We start from the raw sequence: 14,814 nt of genomic DNA, 5'->3' as shown, positions 1-14,814 counted from the left end.
ACACAGGCCTCTGCATTCAGGGCATTTTTTTTCCAACTCTACCACTATGTTTTACAACCTAGTTGTAGAGTTTCCCCATATTGTAGCACGTTTTCTTTTCCCGAGTTTCAGACTAGCGTAAAAACAGGGATGAGCTCTTACAACATGCACAGTTTAATCCGTTACTGAATGCAGATATTCAAACAGGATAGATTTAACTAGTCTAGAAAACAGTATTTTTGTACACATGCTGCCAAGCCACAGAACCAAGGGTACAGACTCAAGCAGCTTCATTCAAGCAGCTATTTCTCTTCCTCTACACCAATTCCTTCATTACCCTTTCTTTTTTGCCAATTTTCCCACAAGGGCAGATTAAGTGTATGAGAAAAAAAAAACAAACAAAAAACACACGAGAAGAAAAGTATCTGAATCTGCAATACAGATACATTTATGCATATGTCTGCCCTTCACACAGGGTACAGACCTCACTTCCATGTGCTCAGAAGGCAGATGAGGGACTAAGGAAGAAACACTAGCTGAATTCTACTGCTAATTTCTTTGGTTGGTTTGCATCATGCATTAAACACATCAACCTTAAAAAGCACTGGTATACACATGCAAAGAAACACACAGATTTATGGCATCACTTGCTGACCACAACTACTACCAGATTCCATTCTGAAAATAAAGGATAAATAGAAGGAATGCACAAATTAAAGATCAGCAAGGTTGGGTGCAATAAACTAAGTCTTTAAGCAATAAATGCATGTGAATTACCATACTCAAAAGAGATTAAGTGTTCCATTCCTGCTGGGGGTTAAACAACATTTGCAAAAATGTTATTAGCTTACTGTAAAACGCACTCAGCCTCTAGTTCTTAGGGGATCTTTTGCTGCCCCAATGCATCAAAGTAACACTGTGCTCTTGGAATTCCTTATGTGAGGAAGTTGTATAAGTAATATAAAACCTGCCAGCATTCTAAGTCTTTCTATATACACCTTGTTTTTTAAACACACAGGGTTGTCTGCCAGCTAGCTAGCATCTGAAGCTAGCTTAGAAACTCCCTCCTACACACCAGTGAGCCACACTCTGAATTCAGATTATGGTTACCTAAGACTTTTTAGGCAAGTTCTGTTTATTTATGTATGTCCTACAGCAATGCAACTTTTATTGCTTTTCATTCTGAAAGAGCTTAAGAGATGCTAAAGAGCTAAGATGACCATCACAGTTCTGCCTGTTTAGTTTATGTCTAGACAACACTTCAACTGCAGAGGGTGGAAAGAGGGAAAACGGCCAAATATGATTCAATCTGCTTCAACTTGTGACTAACCTCCCTACTTATTCTCAGGGAAGTTGGCACTTGTTGTTGCATCTTTAACTTGTCCAGAGCTATGAAGCAAGAGAATTTAACTTCTCTGATCTCCACAAAACCCAGATCAGTCTGCTTCTACCTGTCTTTTTCCCTTTGCACAGGAAAAGGGAAAAAGCAACACTTAAGTTTACCACCCCACAGTATGGCCAACTGAAGCCTAACTGTCACTTTAAGAGGAGCAAGAGACTCAAATGCTAGTCCAGATTTATCAGTTGTGAAAAGACCTATGTACAGTACAGATCAGCCCCCTTCAGAAGTCTCCTGAGCATGCAGGATATAGCTCACCACACCTTTCTGAACAGCTCTCTCAGCAAGGCACTACTAATTAAACAGACTGTCAAAGCAAAAGAGCAATACTTCTGAAAAGGAAAAAAAAACCCTACACTTGAGACCAAAAGGAATGCTGAACAGATAGAGATTCACAGTTTTTATACAGAGGATCTGCCTACCTGAAAGTTTTACCTAGCTGTTGTCACATTAACTTTGGTTTTAAAAGCAGTTTGTCTCAGCCTGCTGTTTCCTTGCCAGCAGTCTGAAGTTCTCAAACAAAAAGCCTTGGAGCTACCTTTTCCAAGACATGATAATATGAATTAAAACCCAACTATACAGGGCTGAAACCTCCTCTTCCACATGAGCTATTTCTTAGTCCGAAGTGTTTCGTACTGCAGTCTTACAACTTGCTTTTTAACAAAGCAAATGCCTGACCCCAGAGGTCTCCATCTCTATACTCAGCTATAGCAACTATACTCACATACAGCTTTTCCTCCAAGGTTTCATTCACTAGCTCACATTTTTTCCACAAGGCAGTTTCTACTTTGACACAGAGCTGAACCTGGCAGACTTGCAAGTTACATTCTATCTCATGTGCTCAAAACTGGCCACACCTAACAGGCTCACACCTTTCTATTGAGAAATCTGAAGTGAAATATTAGTATTTCGTAAATTACACACAAAAGAAAAAGCATCAGCCAACAGGAAGCTACCCTTTCCTCCCATTACTGATCATACCTGTCCTATATTTGTTTCCAAGTCCAAATGCCAAAAAAAAGTTTCTAGGTTTAAAGGTTAGTATTCCAACAGCTTTGACTTAAGTGCCCGATACAAACATGAGTTCAACAGGAATTCTCCCAAATAAAGTACACTGAAGTGTGGACACAAGCAAAAAAGCTAAAGTAGCATCTTATCAGTAACACCGAGTCCAAAATGCTGCCAGCCAGCACACTACACTATAGCCAAATAAACTTCCCGATTATGGACCCTGAAACACATAGCTTCACCAGTCTCATAAGCCAGAAGAGAAAGGGATAAAGCTGCCAGCCAGAAATATTGGCTGGATTCACCAGCTGCTACAGACGCTGTGCTTTTTTTCTGGACTACCAGCAGACCTGCTGTGGAAGCCAGTAGAGTTATGCCCGATTTTTAAGGAAGTAAAAAAAAAACAAACAAAAAAAAACAAACAAAAAAACGAAGGCCAAGTGCCAGGGATCGAAGCCACACCGCTCCCGACGGGCCCCGCTAGCACCCACCCACATCTTCCCGGTAACACGTCCGCGCTTCCGAAACGCCGCAGCCTCGGGCGTATTCCGAGGACCCGCCTCAATCGCGGCCGCCGGTCCCGCCGCGGGACACCCGGCACCGCGGCGGGCGCGGGCCGGAGCAAACGACAGGCACCCGGGCCCCGGGGCGGCCCCGCTCTGGGCGGCGGCAGCGCCGCGAGCAGGGGGCGCGCGAGCGACGGCCCCGCGGCCCTTCCCGCTCCTCCACCCCCCCCACTCCCCGAGCTTCCCCGCTGCCGCCGAGGCGCGCTGCCCCCCCGTAAGGCCCGCCCGCCCCGCGAGCCAGGCCGACACCGCTGCCCCAGGGACGGCTGCCTGCGCTCACCATGTAGAGGGTGAAGGGGAAGCCGAGCAAGAAGAGCCACAGGTAGAGGTGCAGCGCGTTGACCCCAGCGCCCTGGTGCGGGTCCTGGTACCAGCCGCCGCTCAGCGCCGCCCACACGCCCTGGCGCAGGATCTGCAGCACCTGGGAGCCCATGGCGGCCCCGCTCCGCCGAGCCGGCCCCCGGCTCTATCCGCCCTGAGAGCCCGGGCAGAGCCGCGCACCGCCCGCGCTCCGCGACAGCCCGCACGGCCGCAAACACCGCCACCGCCTCCCCAGCAACGCCGCCGCCATCTTATGTCCGGGCCCCGGGCCGGCCGCCCGCCCCCGCGCCGCCGATAGACCGGCAGCCCTTGCGGCAAGGGACGCCCGCCCCGCGCGCTGCCGCCGGGGAGGGACCACGCGGCGGGGGCGGGCACGGGCGCGGGCACGACAGCGACTGCACCTGCGCGGCAGCACGCCGCCGAGAGGGGCACGGCCGCCGCAGCGCCCCCTGGCGGAGCGCCCGCCTGGTGCCGCCGCCGGGGTCACCCTGAGGGATCCGGGCCGCCTGCGGGGTGGTCGGCGGGCCGGGGCTGCCCGGAGCACGGGAACACGGGGTGGCGGGTTCACGCCTGCGGCCTGGCCAGGGTGGCTCCCGGGCTGCACGCCTTGTCAGGTGCTCGGGAAAACGTAGGGAGAAACAAGTGTCACACAGGGGGTTTCTTTGACCTCTCTGAGGTTCTCCTTCCTGGTGAGGCATGGTGGCAGGGGCCATAGTCCCATTGTATACTTTAGTTATTTAAAATTAAATCAAAATATCAACCTCACTGTTTCCAGAGCCATAGAATCATAGAATCAGCTAGGCTGGAGAAGACTTTTAAGATCATCAAGTCCAACCTTTACCCCAGCACTGCCAAGTCCACCACTAAACCATGTCACTCGAGGGCCTCACCTACATGGTTTTTGAACGCTCACGGGGGGGACGGTGATTCCACCACTGCCCTGGGTAGCCTGTTCCAGTGCCTGACCACCCTTTCAGAGAGGACATTTTTCCTAACACCCAGTCTAAACCTCCCCTGGCACAGCTTGAGGCCATTGTCTCTTGTAGTGTCTCTTGTTACTGGGGTAAAGAGTCCTCCCTTTTACTGTCACATATTTTACCAAAACCTTTACGGATCTGTCCCCACTAGAGGGTTTGGTTTGTTGTTTCTGCACATACAAAGCCAGAATCCCACAGGTGTATTAGGAAGGAGAACACGACACAGCAGGCCATGGGTACACCACAAGCTTTTCACAAAGTGAAGTCTCAGCTTCCCCATCCACCTGTTTTTACAGGTCAGTAGTTCACCAAGTCCAGACTTTTCAAGCTTTCCCATTAAATAAGCACATCCCAAAAGTCACACATTGAGATAGAAAGGGACAGATTAGGGAAGGAGTTTTCAGAGTGCTCTCAAGCAGGAGAAAAGGGGAAGGTTTCATCCTTCAAAACCTATGGATGAGTAACACTGAGGATCCCTCACGAAATTACCTTCTCCAGTCATATTTGGGAAGAATGAGCTTTGAGGGTATGTGATGATGCTGTTGCCATGGTGGCAGAAGGATCCCACACGGGTTCTGTCCTGAAAACAACTTACTGTGCCATTCCAGCAGATATGAGACGGGGCAACAGCACCTTCTGGGTCTCTGCTGCAGAGATACTGCAGGAATGAAGCAACCCAAGCACTCAGTCATGACTCATGAGAAGCATGCATTTGGGCTGGTGTTTTCAAGAGGCTGCATTCATGCCACAGTCTCCAGTGTTTTTCTCCCTGACAGTTAGCGAACCAATGGCAGCATTTGGCTATTTTTGGAAAACCAGAAGTCAGAAGTGACTGACTCAAAGCAGATGTAGATGATCTGTTTTTTGTTTCCCCAGTGGGAAAGTAGGGAGAAGGGATGGACACAAAACCCGGCCATGGTGGCTCTCTCTCCCCAGTATAAACAAATAAACTGTTTTTAGCTTTAGTGTTGCAGATAGTACATTTGGAAACACAAGACTGCGAACAGTATTTTGCAGAGGAGCCTTTTTTCACTCTGTCAAACAAGATTGAGATATGAAAGGAAAAAAAAAAAAAAGAGGGCGAAGGGAAAGAAGAGGGGATAAAAAACAACAGAAAACCTGCAGAGGATTTGCATGGATGGAGAAGGGCATTCCCTTTATCCTTTAGGGATAAAGCCAAGCATGACAAACCTCACCAGTTACAGTAGGCTCAGAAAAAAAATGAAACTATGAAGCCTGTTTCAACTACATTATTTGCCAAAATACCATTAAAAGCTAAAATTACAAATACAGCTGTCAAAAGATTAAGTGTTTTGGATGTGTTATCTGTAAATATACTGTGATACTGTAATGATGAGGATTATGAAGCATGCTTTCTTCCATCAGCTGTTTTATGAATGTTACATAAAAGCCGTTCACTTCTCCACAAAAAGGAGGCAAGAGGGATAACATTCATTAATAATGTGTCTGAAGGCTGCAGTAAACGCTTTAAAAACCTTTATGTTTCTGTTTAGGAGCCATTGATTAAATCTGGGCAGATTAGCCTCAGCCTCATAGTAATGATTCTCATTAAACAGTACCCCTGTGTGAGAGACTGGATGCTGTGGAGGCTTATATGGTTACTTCCCCAGCCTCACTTCTAGAATTCATCAGACCAGCTACCAAGTGACAGAGGTTTGGAGGGGTGTGGGTGTGTGTTAAAGCAAAAATGAAACCAAAGAAACAAAGCATGAATATTACAATAACCTACTTTGGTACAGTTAGCACAAGAGCACTTCATCATGGGATTTTCTGGTCTGCATCCAGCAGAGTAAGTGAAAGAATATCATGCGCTTGGGAGGATAATTAAATTTCATTGCTTAGCTATTTAAATGACACAAAACTAGGAAACAATATTATTGGAATCCATCTGCACCTGAAGGCAAAATTGATAATAAGCCCAGTCATAGGCATTATTAACAAAGAAAAAAAAAACCTATTATTAGCTTTTAAGGGACACAAACGTATCTGGATGGAAAGCAAGAACAATAGACTCAATTTATGCATTGAACCTGTGCAATGCAGCAAGTAACTAGCTTATCTTCTGCACTCCATTTTTGCCTTACAGTACTTCTTTAGGATGGGTGTTACTGTCTGTACAGGAAAAGAGTGTGCTCTAGGAGAAATAGAGCATAACATCGGTGAAGAGTGAACAACTTGAGATAAAATATTTAAGAGAGTGGGCATTGAATCACAAGATTGGAGATCAACCTATTTCCACCAGCATGTCTCGTGTAATTTTGTAATGCCAGACTAAGGCAAAGAAGTCAGTGCTACACAGGAAGAGACCAGCTTGAAACTGTAACTGTTATTTCAGCCAGCCAATACTTAAATTGAGTTTTTCCACACATTCTTTATATAATTGCACAGTCAAGTGTCTTCCTTACCACTGCAGGCTATTGGGGAAACTCTTGTGGCAAATTAATATTATTGGCCATCTTAGGTATGGATAATATTAAAGATATGGCTGTTTTACTTGGACATGGCTAAGAACGATCTTGTAATCATATACAGCAACATCTTTCTTTACTTTATGCCACACTCCAGTGGATTGAAAAGGCATTTGCAAAATCAGGGTAGTGCTATATGTGGTACACAGTAGAACATAGGTTTTACTAAATATTCGGATAAACTAATCACAGTTTCCTGACAAGCCTTATGAGCACACTTTTAACATGTGATATCAGAAGAACATGAAGTTCATCAAAAAGGTAACAAAACACTGAAGCCTGCAAAAAAATACTTCAATATGTTGCCATTTCTAAGAATATTATTGCGGCATACTTTGCACCATTAGTAGAACTTTAGTCTCTCTTCTCATTCATGGGAATGAAGTTTTTCACTTTCCCTTCAGGCATCTTTTGTGTGATACCCAAAATTATAATTTCTAAATTGGTTATCAAGAGAATTCCTATGCTTTATGAGAACATAACTTAGGACAAGGGTTAAACAGAAAGTTTCAAAGAATATTTATCCGATATTGGGTGAAATTTATTATGTCCAGGAACAAGCTTATGATTGCTACTTCCTTGTAATTTCTCATTACCGCAATTGTCACAGTATGACAACAGTATGAAGTAAGTAGCTAATAAAACAATCATCAGTCGAAAATAAGAAAAGCACCGATTCACTCGCTTGACAATTACAAGGGTTAGCAGTTCTCTTTCCATGCTGGATACGTTTGTTTTCAGAATAAGATTGACAAACTAGGCCTTGGTGGCTCACTACGAATGTTTATTTACTTATTCCTATTGATTTCTTGTCTCAGGATCTATAGTGAGACAGCAGCATTTCAACCCCAGTTTCTGGATCCTGCTGACACACTACTTATTGTGGATTGGATACAAGGTCCAAAGCAGAAGGTTTGGCTCCAAGAAGAAAAGAAAAAGACAAAAGTCAATTTTCTGTGTAACTTATCAGCCTAGGAGAGAAGTGCGCCTACCTTTTGATTTCCTGAGGAAGCAATAGTTAAAATATATACTTGCTATTTAGGCATTAAGAATCTTTGCCTAATTTTAAGTCTTGATTTTTCCCCCACAACATTCCCCTGTAATTACAACCTGGTTAAAAAGGAGTTTATCTGAGTTCAGAATGTTGTCATAAATGGTAAAAAATGTGTTTTATTCTCTCATTATCTCATATGAGAATTAAGAAGTAGGCTTATTTACAAGGGTGATAGAAAGTAGAAATTCATTCTACAATAATATTTGTTAGCCTGGTTTCACTGTAAGGTAGATAATCTTCTTATAAATCCTGTCAGGAGGTTGTGCTAGATTTGCTTTTAATTACAGTCGAGTGGCTTTCAGCAACTGCAGGACTCCACAGAACATGTTGCCACCATGTTAGCACCTGGTGACAGCTTACCTACTATTTGCACAGCTTTTAAACAAACTTCTAAACAAGAGCCAGATCCTTCCACAGACTACACTCCCTCTCTAGCAGGGAAGTCACATCAGATTCAGCCTTGCATGCTAAGGGATTGCTATGAAATTACTCTGTGAGGTTCAGTCCTGTGTATTATCCCTACTCTCAACTCAAATACAACCTTTAGAAAAAGCAACTAACAGGCTCTCTAGAGTTTCAATACAGCTCAGGCACAGATTTAGCATCAGGAAGGTTACATGGTAGGAGACCACCTCTCTCTGCTGTGCTGGCAGGATCATTGCACACAGCACATGATGCAGCCTCAGCTGCATGTCAGGCTGCTCCCCGCACCACCTTTATCACAGCCCTGGTACCAAACACGCTCCTGGATCCACCTGCCCTTTCGGGATACACCCTGCCCAGCAGCTTGTGGGACAGGCCAAATCATTCCCTCTCTCTCAGCTTGGGAGAGTATAGTTCTTGCCCTCAAAAGCTGAGAAAGAGGAATAAAGGTTTGGGGGTTGTTTTGTTTTGCTTTTTCTTGGTTTTTTGTTTTTTTTTTTCCAACTATCCCTATGACTAATACAGTTCTCTGTAGTACTTCACAGTGCTACTTAGGAAGAGATCAATTCACTGGGTGGAGGATGACAATTACTGATCAGAAAACAGCTGAACCATGAAGCTCACAGTCCTATTAATCCTGCCCATGCAGTTTCTCAGATGCCAGCTACACCTTCTGAGTATGTAAGCTCTTCTGATGTGCTCTCTGAGCCCTGTGGTTTTCTCAAGACAAAATAAGCAGACCAAAGTGAGATTCTCTTCCAAGAAGAGCACTTACATAAGTATCTTATTATTAAGGAGTGCTGAAAGGGGAAAGCCGTTTAAAATAGATCCATGCAGGCAAAGAAATCCCATGACAGCTAAGAAGAAAGAACTCCTACCCACTTGTTGATAGCAACCTTCTGTAAGTTGCCACTAGAACAACAGCATCTTCAATTCCACTCCTTTTCTTTGTTGTCTAGAAATTGTCTCTACACAGCTTTCTTCTGCACATTTTTGGCAGCTACGTGGGCCAAGATCAATTGGAATGGCTTAATGGTCCCATTGCTGGAAACAGACTGCAGTTTTACAAATTAATTACTATTAATTTTCCTCCTAAGGATAGTTTGGTTAGTGTTTCTAAAAGCATCATCCGCTTTCATATTACAGGACCCAACTGTGTGAATGTGTCCATACAGAAATCAAACACAGAAGCATCATCAATGTCCCAGTGACCACAAGGTCTCTCTGAAATAGAGGAATTTGCTAGCATTGCTGGTACAAGAATTGTCTGAAACTACCATAGAGATGGAACATAATAAACAAGGCTAAAATTAGAATATTCAAACACCCAGCTGACAGTATTCTAGCAACATTTATACCACATTCTTTAAAGTACAGCACAGTGGTGCCTCACTGTAAGAAATTTCTACCAAACAATGATTCATGATACCATTGGGGTAGATTCCTGTTTAAGATCTTTGTTCACGGTTAAAGCTCTTTGTCTGAAGTAGAAAGCTCCCATAGCAGTGAATGCGTTCCCAAGACCATCTTCTCAATTTAAAGGATTTCCTCTCTCTTATGGCTCTTTTTAGCAATTTTTCTAAGAAAGTTAGGCCTTTTGAATTGGTCAGTCCCTGTCTAGGAAAATGTTTCAGTTTAAAGTACATAGGCAGAGGCAGAATTATAAAAAATATAAAATGCCTACCTATTTCAGTGTAATGAAAAGAGGCCAAAATTAGGAACCCTCAAGGAGGAAATGTGGGCAGGAGTTGGAGAATAGTCTTAAGACAGCTGGTTTATCTACAGGGAACTGTGGGAGTCTGTGGGAATCTGACTAGTGTCATTGCAAGGTGACAATGTTGTAGGGGATCTAGGTCAGAATTTCACACGACTGGATTTCATACAAGTACAAGGGTCTGCTTGGACAGATGAGTTGAGAAGCCATGCAGGCCTTGGCAATCCCTAGATCTTGCTTGGATTTCAGCTTCATTCTGAATAAACAGAAAACGAACTTTATATTTCTGTCTGATTTCAACTCCTTTGCCAACTGTGTATGTAAGACTCCTCACTGAATACAGCCTTGTCTGCAGTGGAATATGGCAGTGACTGTGTGCTTTAGTAGGAGGTGTGAAGAATAATTTTGACATTCAAGACTATTGGAAACAGTATGTAATTCATTGCCTCGAGATGGAATGTGGCCATAGTTAACGACCTGAATTTGAGAAAAGAACTTCAGGATCTCAGTTTTACATCCCTTTTGGAAGGTAGCATCTCTAGTTCACACGCTGCTTCAGTACCAACATAGGTCAGTCACAGCAGAAGCAGTGCTATTTTTTGAGCAACGAAGGTTTAAATTCCCAGTGATGTTGTATGGTTCGTACTGGCAAGAAATTCCAGCTGCCTTGCAAGATCTGCCCCTTCCTGTATTCTTTCTGTTCTGTGGAGGCCTCCCAGATAAATAATGAGCAGGTCAGACCTGCTTAGGGTAGAAGATCTGATGAAATCATGCCCTGAGGTGTTGTGACTACTATTTTTGTATTTACTTGAATTGGCAGTGCCTGAAGGTACAGTTGACAGATTTCAGAATGTGAAAGGGGGAGTGCCCTTAAACACTGCCACTTTATGGCAGATCTAAAGTAACTTGGTTTCCAGCAACCCTTTAAAGAGCTTTTTAAAAAGAAAACCCATATGAGCTACCCAATGAGTAACATTCCAGGAATCACAGAGGCACAGACTCAGGCTGTCGCAGATAATCTTTCCTTTTTCTCTGGGCCATATTTTCTCTAAGCACTAGCTTAAGGAAGCCATCATCCTACAGCCGTACTACTGCATGAACCAAATGAAATCAAGGGTAAGTACAGCAGAATGGGAGCAGCCTGAAGGAGGTGTGATGCGAGCTTTATTAGAGAGGACATATGGCTTTTAAAGAAAAGGTCTTTGGCAGACAGCTGGAGGTGGCATAGTTATGCATCAGGAAAACAACAGCAGCTACAAAGATCTTCTCCCTCCCCTGCTGGCTGAATAGAATTGTTGCAGCCATTCAATGGGCAACTGATTTTAACCTGCCCTCCATAAACAGCATTTCATGTTAAGCTGATTTAGGAGGAAGCTCTTAGTGTAAAAGAAACTCATAGCTATACAGAGACACACACATTCAGCTCAGCTTCTCCTTGCAGCCCCAACTTTCAGGTAGCTCTTTGCTATAACCCCATAAGACAGTCCCTGTGAACACAGAGAACACATATGCAGGGATATAGAGCCCTGTGTTCATGCACATGTATAGATACACCACAGGTTTGAGACAGCATAGTTTTTCCTGCAAATATTCATTCAGCTGCATTAGCTGATAGGCCTCAGCTTGTCTGTACATCAGACTGTGTTTCACTTTTTACATTTATCCTTGTGCCCGTAATGTCTGTTGCCAGGATTCTTTGCCTTCATCCCTGCAGATAAAGCCTGATGATCCTTACCTCCAGCAAGGGCACAGTGGCACCAAACTGAGTAGGGAACTATGTGCAGCCAAGAAAAGTGGGTTTAAAAATAGATTAACTTTGTGCAGCTTGGTGTTATCTGTTAAGTGGCACTGATACTAACACATGTGTTGGATATATTTTTTTAAATCTGAATGAAAGCAACTTGCAAAAGAGGGATCCTTAATTCCTTTGAACAGATGCTAAAACTGTTGCAAATTGAGTGATTTTCTCTGGTTCACCACATAAACCATTGATTGACAAAGCCAGCACCCAGATCTTCCAGGTCCTGATCCGTTAAACAGAGTGATGTTCCCCCTGTAGGGACTGTCACAGCTTTGTAGAGTCAGTACTAGACAAGTGAGGTTTTTCTTGGTTCAGAGACAAGGCAGTGGGTTGAAACTAAGTCTATTCATTGCTTTATACTTATTTATCAAATGAGCTTGTTCCCCACTTCATATCAGGAACAAATACTTACTTAATAGCAAAGTAGCAGTGTAGTTCACAGATCAGAGAATTGCAGGCAGATTAATTCCAACTCTCAGCCAACCTAAAGGTTTTTCTATAAGCACTGATTGTTGGCCCATCCCTCTTGTGAAAAAAAACCCACAGGAGATGCTTTGAAAGGCTGTCTCTATGAGCAACCCTTTGCAGAATTCCTTCCTGACCTTTTGCTCAGGAGTGAGGGATTTTGCCTGATATCATGGAGCAGGGTGTAAAACCCTCATGGCAGATTCTTGGGGATCTTCAGGTATCCAGGGGCATCTGTGTTGCGCATGTCCACTTGCATGGATGCCTTGCACAGTTGCTAGGTTCTTGGCTCCAGAGCACTGTCCATACTAATAGCATTAGTCTATCTATTTCATTGGTGCATTCTTTATCAGTCCACAGCATGGAAAGATATATTCAGCCCCTTGGGAAATCTTTGATGGATTAAGCAATGAAAATGAACAGGGAGACAACTGTTAGAGAGCAAAGGAAATAGATATAAGTGTATGATGCTGATGAAAGCCCTATATTTCTGACCACATCTGCAAGAGAAACATGTAACTTTCACCTTTTCATAGGCCTTCCCAGAACAGCGATGATGGCAAAATGGCCTGGAAACACTTTTCTGGTGATAAACAATAGAAATGATCCAACATTAAAAATAACTCTAAAGGAAAAAAAAAAAAAGTCAGAAACAACTTTGAAACAAAGGAAGGGTGGAGCAAGCAACCCTTTTGGAGAGATTTATACTCTGCTTTGTGCTGCTTATTGAACCCTGAAATGCCAGTGAAGGTTGCATCAGAAAGCTGTAAACCATATGCCTATAGCTATTATGTACAGTGTTGTAAGCATTATACAAATTAGTGAGCCTCTTACAAATTTTTTGGATGCTGTAATTAGATTTGGAGTGATTTATCTTTTTGTCATTGTTTCAGCATATGACATGACATGAAAAGAGGAGGGTTTGTTGCAAACAGCATTTTAACCACAAAAAGTTATTTTGCAGAAGAAAATGTACTTCCAAGATTTAATTCAATACTGAGTGTTACACAAATCATGTGAAAAACAGTCTTGCTGTGGTAACAGCAGAATTAAGCACAGGTGGCCGAAGACTCTTGGACTGAATTTTGAATTTCTGGTATGTACTGCTGCTTTGCAGTTATGTTGGTAGCAATGCAACTAAATGCTTTCCTGTAAGCTTTAAATGGCATCAGCAAAACCGCATACAACCTGATTCTTCTTTTTAATACAGAAAGTCTGTAGGATCCGGGTCTTACAAGTAAACAGTTCAGAGCATATAATAATCCAACTTTTCACTAGCCTCCCTCCCTTCTGTCTTACTCCTTACAACAGACCTGAACAACACATACTTTCTCAAAAAGACTTCTGTGTGATTGGCAGGCCTGGTAGGAACTTCTGTCAGATGCTATTGTCGAGTGTGACCAGCAGGTTGAAGGAGGTGATCCTGCCCCTCTACCCTGCTCTCATGAGACCCCACCCACAGTACTCTGTCCAGCTCGAGTCCCCAGCACAAGAGGGATGTGGACCTGTTAGAATGAGTCCAAAGGAGGTTCACAAAGATGCTCAGAGAGCTGAAGCACCTCTCCTATGGAGACAGGCTGAGAGCTGTGCTTATTCAGCCTCGAGAAGACAAGGCTCCAGGGACAGCTTAGAGCAGCTTCCAGTACCTAAAGGGGCCTATAAAAAACCTGGAGACGGACTTTTTACAAGGACATGTAGGGACAGGACAAGGGGCAATGTCTTTAAACTGTCAGAGGGGAGATTTAGATTAGAAATTAGGATGAAATTCTTCACTATGAGGGTGGTGGGGCCCTGCCCCATCCTTAGCAGTGACCAAGGCCAGGTTGGATGGGAGCAACCTGGTTTAATGGAAGGTGTCCCTGCCCATGGCAGCGGGTTGGACTAGGTGAACTTTGGAGGTCCCTTCCAACCCAAACCATTCTATTATTCTAAAACATCAGCTCTAGACTAAAAGTGTTTAGTAGGAGTAGGATTGATGACTCCAGAAAATCCATCAAATCAGCTAGCTAGAGTGACCTTCAAGGAAACTCAGGAGGAGGTGTTTGCACAGACAGTGCGTGTGGCCTTGTGTAGTCTACAGGAAAAAGAGACATTTCATTACTGACATATAACAGCTCATCTTCTTCCCACTGATAAGATAGAAACAGCCATTGTCTTTGTGATCTTTGTAATTCTTTCTAGCACTCTCTATCCAAAATAAGGGTAGAAGTGTGCTGAGAGTTAGTCAGTCTGTGTGGGTACACACCTGGAAACTGCAATATTCTCTGAATGGGTCAGTAGCAGGGCTGAGGAAAAAAACAGGAGCCCTAGATGTGCATGTACAGTTATATTTGCATTAAGAATTATTCAGACTTTAAGAGAAAATAAATTAACCTGCATTACTCTATGGCAGAGTTTTTAAAAAATAGAAACAAGATTATGTCCAAAAAGCGTGTGCTTCTTTTTTTCTCACTCTTACAGCACCCTCAGGATTTTTAGTGGCATGGTAAGTCCCAAAAAAGATTGAAAAAGGTGCATTGGAGGTTGAACAGGAAAGAACTGAAATCAGCCCCAGTTTCAGAGGATGAAAGGTGTTCTTCTGATGGGGAAGCTGGAAGAAAAGAATCTGAGAGTAGTAT

At 43.5% G+C, this 14,814-nt stretch overlaps 1 protein-coding gene and 1 long non-coding RNA gene across 12 annotated transcripts in view; one reads left to right on the top strand and one right to left on the bottom strand.

Annotated features, from left to right (window-relative positions):
• The window catches only part of PCNX1 (pecanex 1), an 86,867-nt gene extending 83,287 nt beyond the window's left edge, over positions 1-3,580 (bottom strand). For 6 of the 11 annotated variants that reach the window (XM_061462646.1, XM_061462647.1, XM_061462648.1 and 3 more), the window contains exon 1: positions 3,233-3,578. In XM_061462646.1, coding sequence (XP_061318630.1) covers positions 3,233-3,385 — 153 coding nt within the window. In that variant the 5' untranslated portion in view covers positions 3,386-3,578. Of the gene's footprint in view, positions 1-3,232 lie in introns of all 11 variants that reach the window. The other 5 variants (XR_009744962.1, XM_061462643.1, XM_061462645.1 and 2 more) reach the window with 2 other exon arrangements.
• Positions 3,581-4,445: 865 nt separating this feature from the next.
• LOC133274005 (uncharacterized) lies at positions 4,446-8,658 on the top strand. The gene is made up of 3 exons (XR_009744994.1): positions 4,446-4,776; positions 6,358-6,732; positions 7,558-8,658. It is a non-coding gene; the product is annotated as an uncharacterized LOC133274005 (long non-coding RNA).
• The last annotated feature ends 6,156 nt before the right edge of the window (positions 8,659-14,814 follow it).

Source organism: Pezoporus flaviventris, unplaced genomic scaffold (assembly GCF_033815535.1).
Source record: "Pezoporus flaviventris isolate CSIRO_AGI_PZ_B2104156 unplaced genomic scaffold, CSIRO_AGI_Pfla_v1 ptg000035l, whole genome shotgun sequence".
Taxonomy (NCBI): domain Eukaryota; kingdom Metazoa; phylum Chordata; class Aves; order Psittaciformes; family Psittacidae; genus Pezoporus; species Pezoporus flaviventris.
Note: the sequence above shows the minus strand (reverse complement) of the source record. Positions and strands in the feature narration are given on the sequence as shown.